Genomic DNA, 23,417 nt, shown 5'->3' with positions numbered 1-23,417 from the left:
CCATCGGTTTAAAATAATGGGGCTAGACAGTCCATGTCTGAAACCTGAAATCATAGCATTTGACATACTGAGACAGGAGAATCACCTGTAGTACTCAGTGGAACCCTAACTCAGAAAAAGAAAGAGAGAGAAGATGAAGGACTGATGCTTGCTACAATATTCCAAATACTTGGAAACACTTCCCCGTGTGAAATCAGCCTCACGTAGAATGACAAATGCTATGAGATTTCCGGGTCTATGAGATACCTGCCCTAGCAAAATTCATAGACAGAGAGTACAACAAAGGTTATAAGAGGCCGGGGGGGGGGGGCAATGTCGATTTGCCAATTAGTGAGTGAGCAAGCATCTCAGTTTGAGATGATATGAAAAGTTCTGGAGCTTGATATTGGTGATGGTGGCTCAACATTGTGAATTCACATAACACTATTGAGTTGTACACTTAATACTAATGAATTGTACCCTTACGAATAATCAATAGTTCATGCCTTTAATCTCAGCACTTGGGAGTCAGGGGTGGGTGGCTCTCTGTGAGCTTAGGGCCAGCCTGATCTAAATAGAGAGTTCAGGACAGACCAGGGCTACATAGAGAAACCCTGTCACAAAGAACAACCAAGGGACAGTTCTCCCTCAAAGAGCCCATACTATGCTTTGGTCTCTCTTACTTTCAGGGACTTCTCCTTGGAATGCCTAATCACAAACTCTTGGGTGTATCTTACTTTCTTCTGAGCTACTCTGAGTCTCTACTTTTTAAACATTAGTTTTATGTATGTAAGTGTTTTGCCTACACGGATGTCTGTGTACCTGCTTGGTACCAGTGGAGGTTAAAACAGGGCATCAGACCCCCTGGAGCTGGAGGTACAGATGGTTGTGAATCACATGTGAGTGGAAATCACCCAGGGTTCTCTGCAAGAGCAGTCAGTGCTCTCAGATGCTGAGCCATCTCTCTAACACCATGTCTCTTTCTCTTTATCCCTGTCCTTAACCCAAATATTAAAATATCTTTGTTAACCAGTCCCCCCAAAAACTTATGAAGAGTTGGGTATGGTAGCATGTGCCTGTGGTCCCAGCACTTTAGAGGTGGAGACAGAAGGCTCAGGAGTTCAGGCCTAACCTCAACTACATAAGACATTGTCTGAAAAGAATAAAAACGATGAATTTTATATCATGTGAAACTTACTACATTAAAAAAAAAATTAAAGGGTCTTGGGAACAGTTCACTTACAGGGTAAGGAAGGAGACACAGGTTCAACACAGGGACTTGTGGCTTTGGGACAACAGAAACTAGACAATCCAGAGCTGAGAATGAAGCTCAGTGGGGGTAGTGCTCACCCAGCAAGGGCAAGTCCCTGGGTTCAAATCCCACCCCCACACAATGACAACAACAACAACAAATACCCTTAAATACTGTTTCCAGATTAGGGACAGGTAAAGGAATAATCAGAAGCCAGTTTTGCTCTACACCACAGAGATTTTAATGGTGTTTGTCTATTCTGCAAATCTCTAATAGGGATGATCTCGTACATGTTCCATGATGGTCTTCAGGCCAAGCCAGGTCTCTTCTGCTGTGGGCAAGATCTGCTTGGCTGGCAGGAGGAAGCCATAGGTGCCTGTATCTCTCAGTTCAAAGGCAAATGAGTATTTGATGCCAAAATCATAGGCCCAGTCGATGCTTCCGCCACTGGCTTGGTCTGAGGGGCAAATGGAAATGAAATCTGATTACCCTATTTCTGTTGACCTCCTGCATGATCAAAGATAAACCAGGTCCTCTAAGCATGGGCTAGAGGAATAGACATAGTATATGAGAGGTTCATACCTATGACAGAAGAAAGCATAAAAGTACTTTAAAATGGAAAAAAACAAGTGTTCAAATGGGCAGTGTCCCTAGCCTCTCTTTGGTATCGCCACGGAGCTTCCAACTTTGTTTACACGGAGCTTCCAACTTTGTTTACCCACTTGGAACTTGGCTTGATGCCCTAGTTGGCATCTTCCTCAGCTTAGGGAGGGAGGCCACGACATTTCCTTCTTTAGAAGGAACACACATTGTTTTCTCTAGTGGGATAGAACGGATTACAGATCAAGTGAGTGACTTGGTCCCTGGCCTCAGGGACCTTCAGCACAAGGGTGGAGCAAGGTCCTCTGTGATGTCAAATCACATGCCCATCGATGGGGATCATGGGTAAGCCAGTACAGTAATATGCACCTGAGCTAAGCCCGGCTACTGAGGTGACACATGATGAGGTGACACATGATGAAGAAAGGTGGCATTAGGCTACAAAGTCCTGAGGCATTCATGACTTGGAAAGCTAAACAATGGACTGGCCCTGAAGCCCCTCCTAGGGAGGACAGGTTGGGATGGAGTTGGAGGAAGCCACCAGGTACCTAAGGACAAAGACCAGGGAGGCTATTGCAGAGATGACTCCAGGTTGGTGTTGTGAATCAGGAGTTACCAAAAGTGTTGGGAGCAGAAGTGTTGCAAATCACACATTTTTGAGATGTTTGACTATCTGTATAGGCATAATAAGAGCTCTTTTAAGGTACAAATCTTAAGGTACAAATCATTTGTGTTTTATATATAGTTTATGTACTCATAGCCCAGAGATAACTTTACCATTACTGTTAGTGTACCTGAGCTTTGACTCAAACCTATCATGTAAGATCAGATATGGAATTTTCTGCTCGTGGCCTTCCCTTGGCAGGGGAAAAGTTTTAGAGCTGGAAGCATGTTGGGTTTGACGTCTTCAGATGTGGGCTGCTCAACCTGTAAAAGCCCAGGAGTTTCTGTGCCTGGTGACTTTCCCCACAGCAGCCACCACAGCACCTAGCAAGCAAAAAACACTAATTGGTTACTGAATGACTTCAACAGATCCAAGTGGTTTCCAGAACGACCATCTTATGCCTTTGGCAGAGCCGGTCTTACTAAGATGTGTAGAGAGGATAAAGAGTCTGGGCTTCAGACAGAATCCTGACCCTGCAAATCACTAGCTGGTGATCCAAATCGAGCCAGCTTATCTCTGAGTTCCAGAAGAGGCGTGTGTCAGGTGGGGATGATGAGCCACAGGGGAAACTAGATATGAAAAGCCAGAGTGTATGATTACAGAACTTGTTTGTGCTTGCTAGACAAGCCCTCTATGTCTCCTTTTGTGCCTATTTCAGTCTGAGGAGACACTAGAATTGTCCCTATTATACAGAAAAAGAAACTGAGATCAGACCACATATGTAGAACAAGCATTCAGTAATTGTCAGTTGCGGACTATCGCCTGCCTGACATGCACTAAATCACGTGTTCCATCCCCAGCACTGTGAAAAATAAAATCAACTGAGCATGAGTTATTATTATAACTGTCATCGTCAATAAATGAGTAGGACCTGGCCAAATTAGATCACATCAAGGATCCGAGATACATGGAGGGAAACGAGCCTCCAGCCAACATGAGCGTTAGCGAACAGTTTTATTCCACATACTATCTTTTGAATCTTCCAAAAGGCCATTCTACAAATGGAAAACACAAGGGAGGGTAGGTAACTGGCCCAAGGTGACTCGGTTCCAAAGTGGCAGAACTATAAATCAGACCCAGGTTTCTGTCTCCTGGGGTATATTCTTTCCCCTAATTCTCTTCTAACTCTTGTGAATATGTGAGGCTCTTCAAAGCCCTTTGCAGGCAAGAAATTGCCCAGGATATGTCTCACCTACCAAAGATGTGCAGCTGGCCACCGCTGGAGAGCAGGTGCTCAGCCCAGGGTTGCACACCAACCTGAGTCACGAGGCAGGCACTCAGCTAGTTCCTAGAGCACTAGTGCTTAGAGGCAGTGCCTCTCCAGGTTGGGTAACGCAGGATCCCAAGTCATCACTGGCAGACCTGCAATCAGGAGTTGTATGAATGAAGGACCAGGTCCTAAGGGATCATATGGCAAGCCTGTATGTGTCTGATATTTGCTTACTGGAACCATCTTTGATACCTGTGTCCTCAGCGAGAAAAAATATGCTAAATGCCAGCCTTCTGAGGTCGACAAGACAAGGTAAAAGAAAAACTTAAATCCACTATGATGAAATGGGGGCTTCAGGGACCCAGGATGGCATTCTGCTGACATCCTAAACTCCAGCCTCCAGCCCAAGGCTGCCAAACAAAGGCATGCCCAAACTTGTTGGCATCAGGGTCCACTTCTCTGTGCCTGTTGCCAATACTCAGGAGCTCTGGAGGGTTAGTAACCTGAGTGCTGGAGATATGGCCCAATCAGCAGAGCACATTCCTATTATAAATAAGGAAGAAAAAGTAAAGCCAAAAGCCCAAGTCTAAGAAGAGAAACTTCCATCAGAGGTATTTTTTTGCATTTCCATGAAGCATTTTGGATTCAATAAAACTCCCACTAAGAAAGCCACAAGTAGGGTCTGGTGGTGGTGGTGGTGGTGGTGGTGGTGGTGGTGGTGGTGGTGGTGGTGGTGGTGCACGCCTTTAATACCAGCACTCGGGAGGCAGAGGCAGGCAGATCTCTGTGAGTTCAAGGCCAGCCTGGTCTACCGAGCAAGTTCCAGGACAGCTACAGCTGTTACACAGAGAAACCCTGTCTCAAAACAAACACAAAAAAGAAGAGAGGGGCGTGGAAAAAGGGAAGGAGGGAAGAAAGGAAGGAAGGAAGGAAGGGAGGGAGGGAGAGAGACAGTCAGCCACAAGCGGCCTGGCAGTGGTGCCCGCCTTTAATCCCAGCATTGGAAGGAAAAGCAGGTGGATGTCCGTGAGTCTGAGCCAGCCAGCTCCACAGTCTCCAAAACAGAAAAGCAAACAAATGAAAGAGGAAACCGCCACTGGCAGGTGGGTCCCCACCTCCCCATGGCTGTGGCTGCATCAGTGCCCACCTCCCCATGGCTGTGGCTGCATCAGTGCCCAAGCACGGCCCTCGGGAGAACGGGCCCCCTTGCTCCAGCTGACTCCCTGGCATCGACCTTGTGTCGATCATTATACACTATAGATTTTCGCGTGTGCATGTATCTTAAAAAACAAGAACAGCCTCCACCACTCCTCTGAACCCTTTCTGGCGAAGGCCACTAATGAACTAGTGACAAAATTCAGTGGAAAATGTTATTCCTTGTGCGTTGACCTTTACATGGCCTTTATCATTTTATCTACTGTCTCGTTTTTAATAATTGCCCTTCCCCCTGGTTTCTGAAACCCAAGGCCCCTCTGCTGACCCCCATTGCCTTTCTCCTATCAAGGTTCTTCCCACTCCAAATACCTCCTGCACTGCCCTCTCCATACAATTCTTCCTACTCAAGCCCCGCCTCTCCCCCTCCGTCCCATCTGCAGAATCTCAGGCCGCATCATCTGAAGGCTGCAAACCCTACCCGTACTTCAAGTTCGATACTTCTACAGCCATACCCTTGTTCTTTCCAATGATCCCCTTTCATGTCCTTCTCAGTGAGTGGCACAACCTTCAGCAAGAAACTCTCCACTTCCCCAATAAAGGACAGGGGGCCAGTGGCTGTATGTCCCGATACTGCCGGTGCTCAGCCATGTTCTAGCTCGGACCACCATCTCCGGCCCTAACTCCTCCCACTCCTACTGGGGAATGCATCTGCTTCCAGTCGATCACCACTGAGCCTCCGCTCAGTATTTCAGCTGCTTCCCTGAAAACTCCAAACGGCTTCCAGAACCCTTTGAATGAAAAGTCTTCACATAGCACAGCAAGCCCATGTCCTTCCTGCTTCCTTCCTCACACCTGTCGTCCCAGCAATCGCGAACTTGCTCGTGGTTCTCGGGGCCCTTCGTGCACTCTCATACTCCAGTACCCTTGGATCTGACTAGCTGGAATATCTAGTCCTTTGTCCCTTCTTTAGCTATGCAATGGCCACTCTTCAAAAGCCTACTTTCTGCCTATGTGAAGTTTCTCCAGAGCATTAAATCCCCCAGCCCAGTTTTATGATATCTTGAACCATGCATGACCCACTAGGGTACATATACGCTAATATTCCTTTGAAGTCCTGTGCATCTGTCTTTAAGTATGGCCTCTGAGCAGGCAAAGATGGTTCAGCACTTGTTGCAAGCCAGATGATCTGAGTTTGACCCCAGGAACACAGAAGGTGGAAAGAAAGAATTCCCACAAGACGTCGTCTGACCTCCATGTACACACACACACACACACACACACACACACACACACACACACACACACACTACAAAACCAGTTGAGTTCTGGATAGTTCTCTTGGATCTCCGTACTTGGCACCATGCTCAGCACATGGCAGGTGGTTAATGCCACCTTCTGAATAGATTGAATGTGCTTTACTAGTCTCTGAAGGACCTTTGGGCACCAGAGCATTGTGAAAATGGACACCCACTCTGTAGCTTCGAATTTCTAACTTCATCTATAAGGAAGGGGCATTTAAATTATTCAGAGTTCAGGGTGCACTGAGACCTCCCCTAGCACCCACTGGAAGAGCTTCACAAAGTCTGACAGCAAACTTCTAGATGTAGCTATCCCTGCCTCCTCTCCTTCCTCTTTCCCCATTCTGTGCACAGACAGTGGCCTGCCACAGCATCTTTCCATTGAACCACGAAGGGTTTTCCTGTTGTTGCTATCGGGCTTGCTTTTGAGTTTTGATACAGAAAACTGAGCCCAGGGCTTTTGAACTCAGGACCCTGCATGTGCTAACTAAGCACTTGCTCTACCACTAAACTCCCCAGTCCCTAACCAGGTTCTCTTAAAGGAGCCATGTCCATTTTTCCCCCATGAACAGTTCAAGGCAGGAGTCTTACTTAGCCAAGGCCCCTCTTAGCCAAGAAAGGGGAGATTAATAAAAGAGCATGAGCTTTGGAGTAAGTTCTGAGAAAGGTTCATAACAGCATTGAGATGTAAGATCCTAGACAAACTTAGGAGACAGCACAAAACTCAAGCATCCAGGAAGCCCTTCGTTATCACATAATAAATAGAGGAGGAGCCCAGACCTAGTGAGGGAAAACAGGTAGGGATGGGTTCTGTGTGTGAAGGACTAACCCCTTTCACATGAGGGTATTTAAAACCATTAGCCCAAACCTAAATGGTACTTTCCCTCTTACAAGGTCATTCGTACAAACTTTGGGCAAAATAGATACTTACAGATGACGGAACAGATTGGCCCCACTTTGTAACTGGTACCATGCAGTCTTTTCAAAGACTGGGCAGCCTTTTTGGCCACTTCATCCTAGAAGGAAAAGTGAGTGGATAAAACTTGTCTCCCGGGAAACCGGTAGAAGAATGCAGACTGGGCAGGCCTGGTTAAGTAGACCCCTTGGCTGACTGACACAGGAGTACCCTGTTCCTGTACTGTCAACCGTCTCACTAGAAAGTGAACGCGCATCTGTTCCCTGCCTTCAAACGTGCAGCATGATGTAGCCACCCCTTCATCGCCCGGGTGCTCCCGATGCTCCAGACTTCATCATCGCCACTAGCTCCCCTTGTTCAGACACCTACTTGACAATAGTATGGGTGGCCAGGGAAACCACTAACGGGTACCCAGAAGGTGTTTGTGGCCAAGCCTGAGAACCTAAACTCAATCCCTGTGGCCCTCACGGTACAGGAAGAGAACCAACTCCTGCAAGTTGTTCCCCGACTTCCACACACACAAAGGAAGCAAATGTAGTTCTAAATTTTCTAGAAAGTGCGCTGGCCCGGTGGTGGTGGTGGTGGTGGTGGTGGAGCACGCCCTTAATCCAGCACTTGGGAGGCAGAGGCAGGCGGATCTCTGTGATATTATGGAAGCCAGCCTGGTCCACAGAGTGAGTTCCAGGACAGCCAGAGAGAGCTACACAGAGAAACCCTGTCTTTAAAAAAAAAAAAAAAAAAAAAAAAAAAAAAAGGAAGAATAAAAAGCTGAGAGTGGGCTTAAGGGACCTAAAGACTAAAGAGAACATGCATGAACTGACTTTGCGGTGTACCTGGGAAGTTGGTTTTGGATTTTTTTTTTTTCCCCCTTCAAGTTGATCCCTACACTGGCTTATTTCCCTGATTGTCTCTTTTGCCAAGAAGCAGAGCTCAGCAACATATTTTCCATTACTCAAGGGTTCCAATTTTGACTGATTGAGGCTTTACTGTCCTTGCTAAGGATAAATGTAAGGTCCTGAACTTGGGTCCAGGAAAACAACTGTACAAATACCAGATGGAGAAAACCTGGCTCAACCGGAGCCTCTGGGAGCCTGGGGGTTTCAGCTGTCAATGAGCCCAGCAGGAATCTACAGCTCAGAGCAACTGCCAAAGAGCTGAGGTGACCCTCAGCTGCACCCCGCAACTGTGCTCTGAGAGTACTCGGGAGGGTGGGATTGGGGTCGCAGTTACAGCCACACTCTGCTCCGTGCCCGTTAGCCCGAAACACAGGCTTTATGTTCACTTTGGCGGCTACCATGTTCTAAGTCCCTAAAGGAATCATGATAGCTTGGAGGAGGGACGCAGTTAAGGGAAGACCCAGAAGTGGCTTTCTAGTTGCTAAGTAAGTCATAGATTCATCTCCCAAAAAGAACAAACTTCGTCAATATAGCCAGATGATAAAGCAGGGCTGGGAGACATCAGCAGAAAGAGAAAGGGCTAACACTCAGCCCTCCCTCTCCCCAGTGTGGGTGGAAAAGGCTCCCTTGAAGGCAGAGAGACCAGCTCTAGGCTGCAAGTTATGTGGCTATCTCACACATGCTCGGGCACAGGATCTAGACAGCTGAAGGTTATCTAGGGGTAAATACAGGCCTTGAAAGTAGAGAAGAGGCCTCAAGAGGAAACAGGTGTTTTGGAAGGCTGGGGGGGGGGGGGGGGGGGGGACATGTGCCGGGAAAGGGGGAAGGGGAAAGGGGAACAGTGGTAGGAGAGGGCTGGGGAAGAATGTGGGGGGCAAGAATCAACCGAAACAATTTTTTCAACGTCATAATGAAACCTTATACTTTATATACTAATTTTTAATTTTAAAAAATTGTATTTAATTTTGTTTTTAATGGGAGCAGGAAGTACATTTAGGTACCTTTCAACCCTAACATTTTCCCCAAGATGTGACTGTGGTAAGAAGGGGTCCCCTGCAACCCTGAAAACTGCCCTAACAAGTCTAAAGTTCAACTAATGAGAGGAAGATACATTTGGACTGGAGTTATCTATTCTATGGCAGCCTATGGCTGCTGACAAAAATCTATTTGAAGGTAAATTGTCCAAAAGGTCTCAATTCCAGGGCTTATCCCTAACAGATGGGTTTCAAAATCAAGCCTAAAAGCCAAATTGGAAATATTTGCACATTCTCTACATCTGGGAATAACTGTTGCTCAATTGTGAACAGCTTCCTGAGATGCTACCATCTGACCCAAGGCTGCAGCCAATCTGTTTATTTCTCAAATGGGAAAGATGACAGAAGGAATTGAGTTAGGGAAGAAGGCGTTGTAAGCACACATTGTCTACCAATGAATTGTCACATCCGGCCACAGAGCCAAAGGCCCTAGGTGAGTAACAGGGCACTGCATTGCCTAGCACAGCATCTATCTAGGGGTCCAAGAACACCAAGTCCACATCCAGGTAGCTGATTAGGAAGCACACCCTGGGAATAAATGGTGATGGCAGGCTCCTAAAGGCAGTCAGGGTGGTTCACACCTGTAACCTAAGCACTCAAGAGGCCTAGGCAGGCAGGGGGATCAGAACTTTGTAATTTTAGAGCCAGCCTGAAGTAGGCTACCTGAAGTAGGACCCTGCCTCAAAAAGAAAAAGAAAAAGCAGATTCTTGGATCATCTATGTTAAGGTAACAGTAATTTTTATGGATTCTCTTCCCCAAAGAAACTCAGTTTAAAATGGGTGTATGTATGTCTGATACCCTTCATAACCAGCCACTACAATTCCTCTGCCTGGGTACCCAACTTTAGGATTGGAGCTTAACCCATCCACCCAACAGATGTGGTTGTTGACTCAGACCCGAAGTGAAGGAACTCACCAGCTCAGCAAAGCTCTCTGGCTTGGTGCATTGATAGCCATAGGGGAACATGAGGAGCTGGGAGTAGCTATGGAGAGTAAGGAAAGCTTTGACTCTCCCGTGACTCTTGATGAAATCCACTATGGATTGCACTTCAACTTCGGAGTTGGCCTTGGGTCCATGGTATGAGTCAGAGCAAGGGTTGCTACTGGCTCCAGGTCCTGGTGGGATGAGGAAGACACCTAGTTAGGATGAAGAAGACACTGCAGGGTGGAGGTTAACACGAACACAAATAAGTTCCTCCTGGAGAAACCAGAGAAAGCCCATCCTTGTGTGCCTCTGAGGGCACGGCCAGGACAGCTAACCAGACTCTTCCTGGACACATCTCTTCCTTTAAAATCTGGTTCCTCTACAGCAGAGAGAGCTCTCAGATGAGGCTGTCCCCCCTCTGTGGAAGTTTCTGGAAGAAGAGCTCCTGAACTGGATGGGAGTTCTGTAAGTTCATTTTCCGGGACCTCTCACAAATTGTAGAGTCTGGGAGCAGAGGTTTCTGTGTGTCTACATTTCCAAGTCACAAAGCCACAAAATGTGCACAACCTCTGACATTCTTTCTACCCTAAAGAAATCCCGACATTTGCCAGGGGCACCTTTGGCCTTGATTCCCTCAGCAGCTAGAGTTGCTCAAGAGAACTGAAATGGGGGTCACTGCAGGCCTGTCAGGCCTGCGATGCTTGAGACTCCCTCGGGGAGCAGGTGGGGGCTGAGATTTCCAAGCTCTCCAACTGAACTGGGCAAAACCCACAAAAATGTAACCTCTGCCACCTTACACTAAGACTATTTAAGAATAACATTTCTGAGGGGGAAGTGCCATCAAATTACTGGATACGGCTCAGTATTCGGGCTCCGGTGCTTTGATTATTTGTCTCCTATGCACAAAATAATAAGAATAATAAATTGTTAAAGCAATGAAGGAAGTTATCACTCATGCATGTCCCATCACATTTCCCTAGTGGGTCCTGTAACTCCCGATAATTCATTTGGTTTACAAATATTTAATGATCGCTCTCTGTGTTGCAGACGCTGTGCCAGGTATTAGGAAAAAGACAGAGCGCCCAGCCAGTGTTTGCAATGCTTAATCTGCATTGCCAATTTAACTGGATTTGGAACACCTAGGAAATAGACCTCTGGGAGGTCCTGAGGTCTTTCCAGATTCATTCAACTGAAGAGAGAAAACCCACTCTGAATCCTGAATGTGAGTGGCACCGCCCCACAGGCTGGGGTACTTGGGTGAATACAAAAGGAAAATGAGGGACAGCCAGCTGGGTCCCAGCACTCAACTTCTCTGCTTATTGACCAGGGACACAATGCACCTACATTCTTCATGCCCCTACAACCACTGCCACGATGGAATGTTCCTTCAACCGTATAGCCAAAAGAAGCCCTTCTTCCCTTGAGATACAGTTTGTCGAGTATTCGGCCACATCAATAAGAAAAATAACTAATATACTGTTATTGGAAGTTAGTCGGAACAACAACAAATTTCAGCTCTGCCATTAGTGAAACAGAGGCTTAACTGGTGCCTAAGAGCATGAAAGGATCCCCAACTAGCTTGCCAGTGGACCTGCAAACAGAAAAGCCGCAGTCAACAAAACCAGATGAGCAACCTAATGTGCTAGCTTTGACTCTGTTTCAAAAATCCATTTTTTAATTCCGTTTGTACTTTTTTTTTTGTGTAAGTTTTCCTTCTCGAAGCATCTACCAGATGATGTAATGCTTATCTTCCTAATAGATCCTAACCCCCTCTAGCGGTTGGTTCGGCGCTTCCTGCGCGGCCGCCATTGTGCAAAGCCTGGCTTCTTCAGCTCAGAGGTTGAACTATGCTCCAGCCTGCAGGGACACCAAGATGCAAAGCAAACCGTACTCAATGCTGCCTGGAGCTGTGACAGTGGTGCACTCCCTCCCGTGAAAGGAGAGGATTCAGTGAAGTGTTTCAAAGGTTTTTAAATGACTGGAATCCTAAGTGGACTAAACAGGCTGCCTGCCGGCACTGCAGAACCCCTGCAAACCAGTCAGCAGCCCAGACTGCAGTCTGACCCTCCCTGGGGATGACACCCTGTGCTCACCTCCGAAATTTGCATCCCAGTTCCGATTAGGATCCACACCAACACAGAAGCTTCCAGACAGTTTAGACCGGGTCTTTCGCCACATGCGATTCTTTAAAAATCCAACCGAATACGAATATGGGGGAGAAAAGAGATGGTCATTCCCTCTGGTCAGCAGGTCCCTTTTCCCGAAGGTTCCTTCCCCTTGTTCCCCACGTTCAGAACTGCGCAGTATTTCTTTTTGCCCACAGCTGTCAAATGGTCCCCTACATGGGGTTCACTTTATGTATTTCCTCTCTAAAATAACGCCTGCCAAACCATGTTCATAAAACGCGACTCTGCTAAATGCTAGCCACTACCACAACAAAAAGAGAAAGAGGTGGAATTTCTGAGAGGATAATTTGGGGAAATATGGGGATAAGTCGGTAACCTTACTACAGGACTGCCAAGGGTGCTTAGTGTGTTACTGGTTTTTAAGAACCTCTGAGAGATCAGAGGCAGCATTCTCCGGCCGTCTGTGGACCCTGTATTCATGCAGTATGTCTCTTTGAAAATGCTGCCGTCATTGCCATGGTTATCTGCTCTCTACAAGAATAAATTGAAACTCTGATTCATTCTGAATATACCTGAGGTCACAATGCCACAGTGGTGTTTTTGTCATGGTATCCTATGGGGAGGGAGCCTACATAACTCCTTTTGGTGATGTTACAGAGGATTTCTTTGACAAAGTATGAGTAAAAATGCTAGGAGGCATTGTGCTGCCTACTTAAATCTTGTTGCAATCTAATTGTCAGCAGGTAATACCTGCCTCCTCTTTTCTATCAGTCACATGCACCCCCCACACACACAGACACGCACACAGATCTCAGAGATAATTGGGACAAGTCTCCTAGGTGACTCACTGCGAACACAGCTCTCTAATAGTCCAGCATCACGGCTGAAACAGGCTGAGTGTCGGAATAAGAAGTGATTACAAACACTTCCCTGTGCCTCATCTCAAGGCATTCTGCTTAGAGTAAATCAAGACCAGAATGATTGCTTTTGTTTGGTTTTCTGGGTTCCTACATCTCTTAAGTCTTATGGATGAAAAAACAAATAACCCACACAAAACAACAACAGATAAAATAAAATTAAAAAATAAGCAGCTTACAGTAGTTTGGGAGAACACATATCCATCAGGGTTTGTGACAGGCAGCAGGAAGATATCGAGGGTATCCAGAAGGGAAGTGATGGATGGATCAGTTCCATAATCAGAAGCAAGCTGGGTAGAGACAGAGTTTTCAGTGTTGCAAACCCCCTTTTGCCAGAAAACACACTGCAAAATACTATGACGCTGCGTTTTTGTGGTTTGGTTTTTGTGGTTTGGTTTTTGTGGTTTGGTTTTTGTTTTGTTTTGTTTTTTCCAAACATGAATTAGGGATCATTGTTAATCAATGGGAAACTTCCAAATCCCTTACAGAACAGTCTCCTACAGCTTAATACACTAGTGCCTATAACTTCTCTTTCTGGTGACAATAATTTTCTTATATTAGATAAATGACAGTTGTCACCTATCTATTACAAGTAGCAACACTCTTGCCCTGTTATTTGCAGTGACACTTTTTGCGATGGTGAACAATATGTGTGGTTTATTTGGATCTATGAGCCAAATTACAAAAACTTAATATTCCTTAATCCTCCCATGGGATGACTTTCCAAAAGAACTCAGGACCAACATCAGATTACTTAACTATGCCAGGATGTTGCTAAAGGTATGGAGAAGCAGTTAAATTCCATTTGGGGAATTATATTTTGACTGCCACCAATTGCAGGAGAGTTGAAGTTTCTGTTGGATTAAAATTTATTCATTTCCTGTGCTCAGCCATCCTAGGGCATTACTATTCAACTGTTAAATATCCATTTCATAATACCCTAAAGGTAACCGCATTTTAATTGAAGGGAAAAATGTATCAGTCGGCATGCACGTGGTTGCACACGCTTGAATGATCTGATGTGGATTGATTTCCTTTGCTCATGAATTAACATTCTGATTTATAGTGTGTCATTTCGGAATTACTTAAGAAATAGCAGCCTAGTTCACACCCAGCATCATTGTCCTGACCCTGGTGCCAAGGACCATGTGGGAGAGAGAGACTGCTACATCCCAACTTCAAAATCAGATTTGGGCAATATTCAGAAAGACCCAGACACCCTCAGCTCATTTCACTTTAGATCTGTAGGTCAAAGCAAACTCTTTTGGCACCTATTTTCCATTCACTCTCTGAAGCCCTTTCAAGATTTAAATAGGAGAGTCCCTCAAAGTATCAACCTTCTCTCACGGTCCTACGCTATGCTGAAACTCGACACCCAGAGGCCTTGCTGTGTTTCTAACTGGGGGCCCAGGGACAATAGTACGACAATCCTAGATGGGGTGAACCAAAGAAAAGGCTTGGCTAATTCTGTTTCCTGCCTGTGTTGTAAGGGAAGGATTTGCTTGAGAGCTTGAGAGTGCTTGTAATCAGGCCCACCGACCGGCACAGTGTGTGCTTACTTAATGAGCCTGACTCCCGAAGGACAACATATGTGAAGAGTTTTAAGCAAAATGACCTTATTTGCTGTCCACAGTGCAGTAGCTTGTGTAACCCACTCTCGAGCATGGATGCCCGCATCTAGCCAGATGGCTGGCTTGTCTCCTCCTCCGGTGCTGAACTGTAAAACAAGCATAGCACACAGCACTGAAAACACCTTCTTCCCAGTCCACGGGCCCCTCTCCCCCAGTCTCTCTCTGTCCCCTTTCTGCTCTTGGCCGGATTAAAGAGAACGAGAGGAGATGGACAGGTGATACTGGCTCGTTTCTTCTCTCCGGTTGCTTTGTCCCTTTCTTTCAATGAAAGCTTAAATGGAGATTAACAAGCAAAGCAGATTTCTCCTCCCTTGATGTTTGTGAAAAAATTATCACAGATAATGTCATGAAAATACGCTCACGTGCTGTCAGCTGAGGAAGAAACAGGTTTTGGGTAGTGTGTCATTCTCATTTTAAAAACCACTTCACGTGGGAAGGAACATGGGAACAAATGTGTGAGGGGGCCGGGAACGGACAAGAGGGAAAAACTGGTTATGGCTATCACCCTGCAGTTGTGAAATTAGAGCTGCCAGAGATACTCATTGCCTCCTTGTTGGCTGGTTGGCTCCTCTGTTTCCCAGCGTTTGTGCATGGATTATATTATTTTAGTTCTAAGAACCTCATCAAAGCTTTCCCAGTCCTTAATGAGAGCAGGACAGCAAGCCCCCACCGTGCACCAGAGTTTCAGTTTTATGATCTAAGTGGCCGGGTTATTTGGAACGATGGCCTTGCCAATCGGATCAGTAAATAGAGAGGAAAAGATTATTTTTGCACCATCAGCTTCTATCTCTGTGCAGCATCCTAAGCACAACAGATTAAGGTAAATGAGAAATGCAAATTCTTATTAAAAAAATTACATTTCACGGGTTTGGGCAAGGTTTAGTGAAAACGTGTTGACCTTTTCCTTCAAAAGGCTAAGATGTAATAAGCAGGGAACTTAAAACAAACAAACAAAAAAAAAAAATCTCTCAACCACCAAACCACTTGGAAAATCGAAGGCCAGGAAAATCCAAGGCAGGGAAGAATTTGGGGTTGGCTGACTCAAGAGGTAGGTCAGCCGGTAAAGAACTGGGAAGAAAAGCATTCCCAGGCCAGCGCCCTGCAGAGGGCTAACTAACTACCCCTCCCAGGCCAGCGCCCTGCAGAGGGCTAACTACTCCTCCCAGGCCAACGCCCTGCAGAGGACTAACTAACTACCCCTCCCAGGCCAGCGCCCTGCAGAGGGCTAACTAACTACCCCTTCCAGGCCAACGCCCTGCAGAGGACTAACTAACTACCCCTCCCAGGCCAGCGCCCTGCAGAGGGCTAACTAACTACCCCTCCCAGGCCAGCGCCCTGCAGAGGGCTAACTACCCCTCCCTGGCCAGCTGGGGCAAACCGGAAAACGCTACGGAAGTCCATCTGTCCCCGTTAGTCAGTTGGTTCCTAGCCACAAAATTTCCAAATTTAGTAAGAGGTTGTGACATTACCCCCCCCCCCCCCCGCCCTTCACACACTCTTTCTAGGAAGTCTGGGGAAACAATTTTCATTGTTTTTCTGAACAAAGTGCAAATGCTTGAAACTATCAACCCGAAGACTGTAATTGGTGACAGTAGCAGCGAACCTGTTTTTCAACTGTCACCTTTAAAACAAAAAAAAACAAAAAAAAATGCCTTCATTCCAGGGCATTACCTTTGTATTTACTTGTCTGTCATCCTCAGCACACTGAGAAACTATTTTTTTTTTTTTAAATGTGGTTCAGGCAGTTACTAGGAGCTTTTTTGTTGTTGTTGTTGTTTTTAAGCAGGCTTTAAAAGAAAAGAGAGGGGAAAAGAAAAATCCGCAAAGAACTCCCACATCGATTAATTTCCCCCCAATGCTCGCCTTCCCCTCCCCCGCGCCCGCAGCCTCTCCTTCTCGGCTCCAATTGGCGCACTCGGCCCGGCTTCCCGCGAGCGCATCTATCAGGACAAGAGCATTAATTCTCTCCTGCAGACCTGCGTCAGCGTGCAGGAAAAGAGAAAAAAGAAAAGAAAAAGGGGGGAGGGCGGTGGGATGCTCAAAACCAGCAAAGACCGGTTAGGAAGGGGGAAAAAAAAGGTGGGGGATGGGGAAAACCTGCTTTGCAAACTGAGCCGGGAGGAGCGGGATTCTAGAAGCGTCGAGAGATGGGAAACAAAAGTCTGTACCCCCTTTATACCTTGAGCACATTCATGGGCCGATTTTCAAAAGATGAACCTATATTCACTTTGCTCACTAGACCAGGGTGCTCAGCCACGAGGTTATCCATTTCTTGGTAAATCTGAAAGGTTCAAATGATAAACAGGCATCTGTAATTTAGCGACCGAGCGAATGCAGCTAACAGGGTCTTCTCGCCCCTCCATTCCCCGGCCTCTCCGTGTTCCGGCTGTGGCTGCGGGCGGCTGCAAGCCATCGCCGGGATGATGAGTCACTCTGAAGAAGAGAAGCCATCTTGCTGCAGCAGAGCCGGTTCTTTCCAGTTCTGTGCAAAGTAAAATGGCACTTGTCTGGTTTGCCTGTGGCTTTTTTTCCTTTTTTACCCCTAGATCATGTCCAGCAGGGAAACCTTTCGCCCTCAACAGCAAACCGCAGTGGCACCAAAATACATAATGGGTGGCTCTCGCTACAAAATACAGCTGCGCTAGTGCAGGCCCCGGGACAATGGGGACACCCTCCAGCCACTGGCTACCCCGACCCCAATTTTGAAGGCTCATTGAGATTCTGTACGTTCTCCACATATCCAGGCTGCGACCTTTACAGAGTCGGAGACCTGAAAACAGTATCCAGCTGTTACCAGCATTTGTTAGATGGGCAAGTTAGGGAGAGCATGCTTTTTTCATGCTTTCTTCTAGCCCAACAAGACACTTTTTTCCTTGGGGGTGGGGGGATGATTTTAGGAAGGTGATAAGACACAATATCTTGTATATATTACACAGGTGACATTGCTCCATGTTCAATCGCACTGGTATAGTGAGGCATTAACAAATCCATTCAAGTCATATTTTGCCCACAAATCGTTTTAAATAGCTCTTGCCACTAAATAAGTTACAGCAATACATTTTAAACTTCTTTATTTGGAGACTTAGTGTTCCCCTTACTCTCCTATTCTGTGCTTTACTCCCAGTCAGACTGTGCAGATAAATAGATCTGTCCCAGCTCCCAGAAAGGCTGTCACATTAGTAAGTGCAGTGCTGTCCACGTAGCTACACAGCCGCACATGGCCCAAATGAAGAAAGAAAGGAATGAGACCCAGAAAAGCAGAGACTGACTTTGCCACCGTGACCTTGGATCAATGTGCAGTTTGGGAGCCGCCGGTTCACAAACAGACCCTTGGGAGGGTGGGAGGCGGCACACTGTAAGTGGCCCAGATACATCCAATACTGCAGTTAATCGTCGCTCTTGAGTCACTCTGTAGCCTGTGCAGTTTCAAAAATCAGCAAAGGAGTGTTGTGGGAAGAACGGGAAAAAGCTATTTGCAGACTTGCTTAAACCTTCTGGGCACCTCCAAAATAACTATGTGGCTATTGGGATGGACAAACAGACTTCAGTCCCTGCATTACCCAGGCACTGCCCACGAAATCTGAGAGAAACTTTAAGAAGCTAGGAGATAAAAGGAACATACATCCAGGTTATCAGATCAGCAAGCGGAAGTAGCCTTGTCCTCAGGGAAAAGAGGGACTTGTTCCTCTGATCCTGTTCCTGAAATGCCTACCTCGTCCAAGGTATGGTAGGCCCCAAAGTTGAAGTTACCACTGCGCTCTCTTCGCTGATTGGATAGCATTTCTTCTCGCTCTTGATCCAACAGAACCTGAGAGAAAACAATTCTGTAATCAGTTGCCTGCAATGCATTCAGTCTGGTGGTGTTAATGAAGTGAGGACCCTTGGTCCCCAGCACCAAGCTTTCCTCGTTGTGTGTGTATCTTGTCCAGAGGCTCTGGGTCAGACACCTCTCTTACTATAGTAGCTCTCTGAAAAGAGATCGGCTATGCGTGGGCTGGGAGCCAGGCAGCAGCTGCAGGCAGAGGGTGACAGTACTTAGAGGGTTTTCAGGACGTCTTGTGGCTGGCTCAACCTGCCTTTCTGAGTTAAACTCTAATTAAAAACTAATCGAATCACAGATTGCTTTTCTTGCATTTACATGGAATGCGAAAAGGGACAGGAGATGTTCCTCCGCTACCCTGCAGTAATTCACACTGACTGATGGGGGGACCCATGTAAAGCTTACAGGTCCCTTTCCTGGCAGCGTGGGAGAGATCAGCAGGCCTCTAGCACACTTACTTGAACATCTTCGAGCATGATGGAATAAGCAATCCCCTGGGACTCTAGGAAAACTTTGACCGCCTGGATGTTGACAAAAGGAACTCGGACATGGACTGCCTGCCTGGGGATGGTGGGTGATTTCCAAAAATCAAGCTGAAAGGAATAAAGGGCCAAGTCAAGGTAACGACTGAATCATTCTGGGAGAAATAGAGAGTTGTACCCTGATGGTTTTCAATAATGCAATATTACCTAGTTTGAGTCTACAAAATCAGAATCACTCTGGAAACACTATTATAAAGCAACGAGAGTTTCTCTGTATCCAGGCATCAGCAAATATGCTACGTTCTTAACACACACATCCCATGGCTAGATATTAAAATTGGCAGAGGGACAGATGATCTTAAATTATGGGAGGTCTTAAAAACTAAGATCAATCTGGCACTCAAGTAGTCCAATTCATTTCGTCATGGGATATTAATGCCATAAATTATTTGAGAAGGGAAATACTGAATTAAAGGCGTTCAGCAGCATTTCAAAGTAGCTTTCACAACTTCCATCCTTTTTTCATTCTCTCAGTATGAGACATGTAGAAGAATGGAATATTTCTCCTCAATTTTCTGACCGTGAAAATGAATCAGAGGGAGAGGAGGCCGTCTGCTCAGGGCCATACAGTTGGGACTAAAGTCCAGGTTTTTTTGGAACCCAACCTCCAAGAGTCGGCAACCCACATTACCTAAAAGGAGTCAAAATGTACTCCAAAACAGATGTCAGTCATGCTGACTTTACTTACTGGAGGGAGTAAAGGTTGCTGCTAGGACAAATACCTGCAGATGCTCTTCAGTCTCCAATTGCACCAGAATTTTAAGTTGCTCGTCATTACTTGGGATGATCTCAAGGACTTGGTCTCTGAGAAATATTAATCACAGACACGACCTTAAATGCAAAGTTTGTTCACTGTTTCCTGTTGCTTTCTGCTCCCACCAGCCTCTTGGTGGAGGACATGGATGCAACAGTCAATAATCTCTTTCACAAGCCAGAAGCTAATAAATTGTATACTGACCCACATCCCCAGGACAGGGAGGTGATCAAACAGCTTTATTTCCTCCAAGGAAATGTTATCTAAATAATAATTAAGAAGTGTACCTGCTGCTAGCAGGAAGCTTGCCATTAAAGTTTCCTTTCCTTGAGCTAATGAGTATTTGTCAAACAACGCCTGCTGTTCATAAAGCACTGGCTTTTAAAACGTGTCTGTTCCTGCTTTTCAAGGAGGGAGAAAAAAAAAAAAAGTAAGAGAAAAAGAGGGAAAGGAAAATAATTAATTTGGTTCTTGGAGACAGAATGAGATCCACATCTGGGGAGATGTGAAGTTTCCTAGGGTTTTGGTTTGTTTGTTTGTTTGTTTTTTCTTTCACTCTTTTTTGGTTGCTCTTTGTTTCAGTTTGTGACTGAAACTATACCATCTCCAGGTTTCATGATGTAAACAAACTCGGGGCACAGTTAGCAAAAATTGAGGCCCAGGCAAATCAAATGGTGTATGATACCCACATACATGAACACACATGCACAAGCATACATAGGCTCTAAAGCGAAAAAACGGTATCATGGCAGCAAGGAGAAATCCCCCAAACTGGCAGGCTTGCTGTTAGAAAAGAGTTTGGATAGAAGAGCCTTTAGCTTAGTAACGGAGGCTTTCCTTTCTCTGTTTTCTAAGCAGGCCGACTTCCGGTTCATTGGAAGGAGGGTTGCTAAGAGTCAGGGTAGAAGGGCTGGGGATCAGAAGCCAGACCTTGAGATGCCAGACACACACAGTTTCCAGTGCACGCTAGTGTAACACACAAGTGGCAGAATGCAAGCTCGTCCAGACCCTTCTGCCTGGAAGTGTCCATCTGCCAGAAGTGGTCTGAAAATTCCTCCATTTGGGTCTCATTACTTTTAGTTAATGCATGGACTCCCAGGAGCTCTCTTTAAAATGAGGTGCTGGGAAAAGTAACACATTAGGCTAATATTTAGTCCCTGGAGTTAGTCAAAAAGGGAGGGATGTGACTAAAAAAAAAATCCTTCACAGATTTCTAATGCATACATAGTCAACGTTCTGAAAACCCCAAAAGTTTGTTTAACTCTCTGATTTCCAGATTTAATTGGCTAGCTATTTTCATGAAGCAAGTTTATTAGACTGCTCCATTAATTCCTTTAGAATAATGCTCCAAACATGCTCCCCAATCCCCTTACAGAACTGTGGAACTGTGGAGCCAGGACTGATGTGGGGCTCACACCTAGAAGCCTGGTACTTGGGAGGAGAAAGCAGAAGAAATGCTACAAGTTGGGGGGAGGGGAAGGGAGGGAGGGGGAGAGAGACAGCTTGTGGGGAAGAGGGATAGCCTAAGCTCTATGTGAGTTCTGGGGCAGCCAGGGCTAAAGTGAGAGCCTGTCTCAAAAACAAACAGTAGAATCAAAGCATTTCAGAGCAAAGATAAGCCCTAAAGCCAGGTGTGACATTAGCTGACACCTACAGCCCTGGGTGTCCTAGTCCTCGCTGAAGACTGGAGGACAAAGGCTCACAGCAAGAATAGAGCCCAGAGAGATTGGAAATGGGTGGGAGAGGGGCACTCACTGTGAACCCTGAGTCAAGGATAGCAACAGTTCTCCCCTGCTGCCTACCAGCCCTACATTCTGACCATTGGAGGCAGGTGAGCAAGGTCAGTCTTGTGAAAATTCCTTTTTTTACAAAACGGAGTCATTCCTGTCACATCCCACTAAAATGTCCTCTAGAGCCATGGGAAAGAAAGAAGAACCGGATGTATCTCACAGAATCCCTGCCCCCAAACCAAACAAAACAGCATTCCCTATCTTTAAGACCATTCTCACTTAGCAAATGAAGGAACTCCAGCTATAACCTTACCTAACTTCACACAGGAACTAGCCTCGCTCTCCAGTGGGACAGAGCCTGCTAGCTCCCACAGGCACCTTCAGCGCCAAGGCACTACCGTTCAAGACACAGTTCTCTGTCATAACAAAATCCCTAGCTTTTCCTCTGTCCCCTACACAGTGGAGGCCACCACAGACTGTAACTGTACCAAATTGCAACCCTATTCCTTATTCCCAAACAAAAGGTCTCTGTTTTGACTTTAGACTATTTCCACTCATTTCCTCCTTCTATGGTCAATCATACCTTCTTTTACCAACTCCTGTTTTTCCCACTACCCACCCACACATACATACAAACACACACACATACATACATGCACACATACCACACACACACAAGCACACATACTTACACCCACACCATACATACAAGCACATACATACATACATATATACTTACACACACGTACATACCACACACCACACACAATCTAAGAGAACTCTGAAAACACTGAATGCAGAACCAACTTTGGAGCTTCATGAACCAGGTAAGTAAAATTCAAGTAAACACTAGAAAGTGTCACTTACCCCACAAATGTTTCTTGACAGTAGACATGCCCAAACAGGGCACCCAATAACAGGATCAACCTCATGCTCAAGGCTTTCCCCGAGTCCAGAGTTCAGAGCCCTTCCTGAACTTTATAGGGAGTAGAGCTAAGTGCTATCTATCAGCCCTCCGAGAATTCAAGGGATTCCCACATGGTAAAATTCTCACCTGCTGGTGACATTCTCAAGGTCACAGATACCAGGGTATGGTATCACCAGTCTGTATATTTTTCCCTTTTTAGAGTGAGATAATAAATATCAATAGAAGGAAAACAAAATTACTAAAGCACACCAAGGGCAAATCAGACATTTATGATTTAGAACATAAAGTGCCACTAACCCTGCTTGGTGATAGAAACCAGATTAATAGACCCAGAGGTTAAAGTCCTTTCTGGGTCTCTGACAAAAAGAAAAAAAACATTTATAGTAATTACTTGGCATCCTGTCTATCACATTCTATTAGTTTGCTCATTTGTTTATTTTTATAGTGTTTACCCTGAAACACTGCGGCCACTCAGTCCTCATCTGCCTCGGTCCCTGTAGATGTGGCCTGGTCCAGCCCTCACTCCATACTAAATAAACACAGCAGAGTGCCTTGTGATTTTTAATTCCACACTGTCTCTAAAGTGATCCATCTGCATTTGTACCAAATTAATAACCTCTATCGCTCTGCGTTTTCCAAAATGAGAACCCATCTTTCCGATCATAGCAGCCAAAACACTTGTTGAGAAAGTTTGAGTTTAAAGGGAGTGTTTCACTTACTCACTAGAAATTCCTCCACCCAAGAAAATCATTTGTGTCTGGTTTTCTGCATTTCTTTGGGCAATTTCCAGCTCTCTCTCTCCCTCTCTCCCTCCCTCACTTCCTCTCTCTCTCTCTCTCTCTCTCTCTCTCTCTCTCTCTCTCTCTCAACCTCAGACTTGAGCTCCTGACTCCCCAGTGTCTAGCTCCCAAGTGCTGGGGATACAGGTGTGTGCTTTCACGGCGTGATTCTTTATGAAGCAAAGATTGTACTAAAGAAGATTGTTTTTAGACAGACTTTCTTTTTGTCTGTAAACACAGATCTTCAATAATCTAACTTTG

At 45.8% G+C, this 23,417-nt stretch overlaps 1 protein-coding gene across 1 annotated transcript; it reads right to left on the bottom strand.

The window, feature by feature from the left end:
* Window positions 1-1,399: 1,399 nt before the first annotated feature.
* On the bottom strand, window positions 1,400-22,429 carry Cpa2 (carboxypeptidase A2). The gene is made up of 11 exons (XM_051175848.1): window positions 22,317-22,429; window positions 19,688-19,769; window positions 18,882-19,016; window positions 18,316-18,411; window positions 16,783-16,884; window positions 14,588-14,689; window positions 13,152-13,262; window positions 12,023-12,113; window positions 9,921-10,120; window positions 7,090-7,174; window positions 1,400-1,688 (listed from the first exon to the last, which is right to left on the bottom strand). Exons 1-11 carry the CDS (start codon window positions 22,379-22,381, stop codon window positions 1,501-1,503), a joined length of 1,257 nt encoding a protein of 418 aa, XP_051031805.1. The 5' UTR covers window positions 22,382-22,429; the 3' UTR covers window positions 1,400-1,500.
* Between the last annotated feature and the right edge of the window lie 988 nt (window positions 22,430-23,417).

Source organism: Phodopus roborovskii, unplaced genomic scaffold (assembly GCF_943737965.1).
Source record: "Phodopus roborovskii unplaced genomic scaffold, PHOROB, whole genome shotgun sequence".
Classification (NCBI taxonomy): domain Eukaryota; kingdom Metazoa; phylum Chordata; class Mammalia; order Rodentia; family Cricetidae; genus Phodopus; species Phodopus roborovskii.
This window is presented reverse-complemented; position numbering and strand designations above follow the sequence as displayed.

Bases quoted from the DNA above. Each gene is read 5' to 3' on its own strand.
- Cpa2 (XM_051175848.1), bottom strand. From the start codon at position 22,381: ATGAGGTTGATCCTGTTATTGGGTGCCCTGTTTGGGCATGTCTACTGT. The intron at 18,412-18,881 runs GTAAGTGTGCTA...GTTTTCTCTCAG, and splicing joins TCATGCTCGAAGATGTTCAA to GTTCTGTTGGATCAAGAGCG. The intron at 7,175-9,920 runs GTGAGTTCCTTC...TTTTCCTTCTAG, and splicing joins CAGAGAGCTTTGCTGAGCTG to GATGAAGTGGCCAAAAAGGC.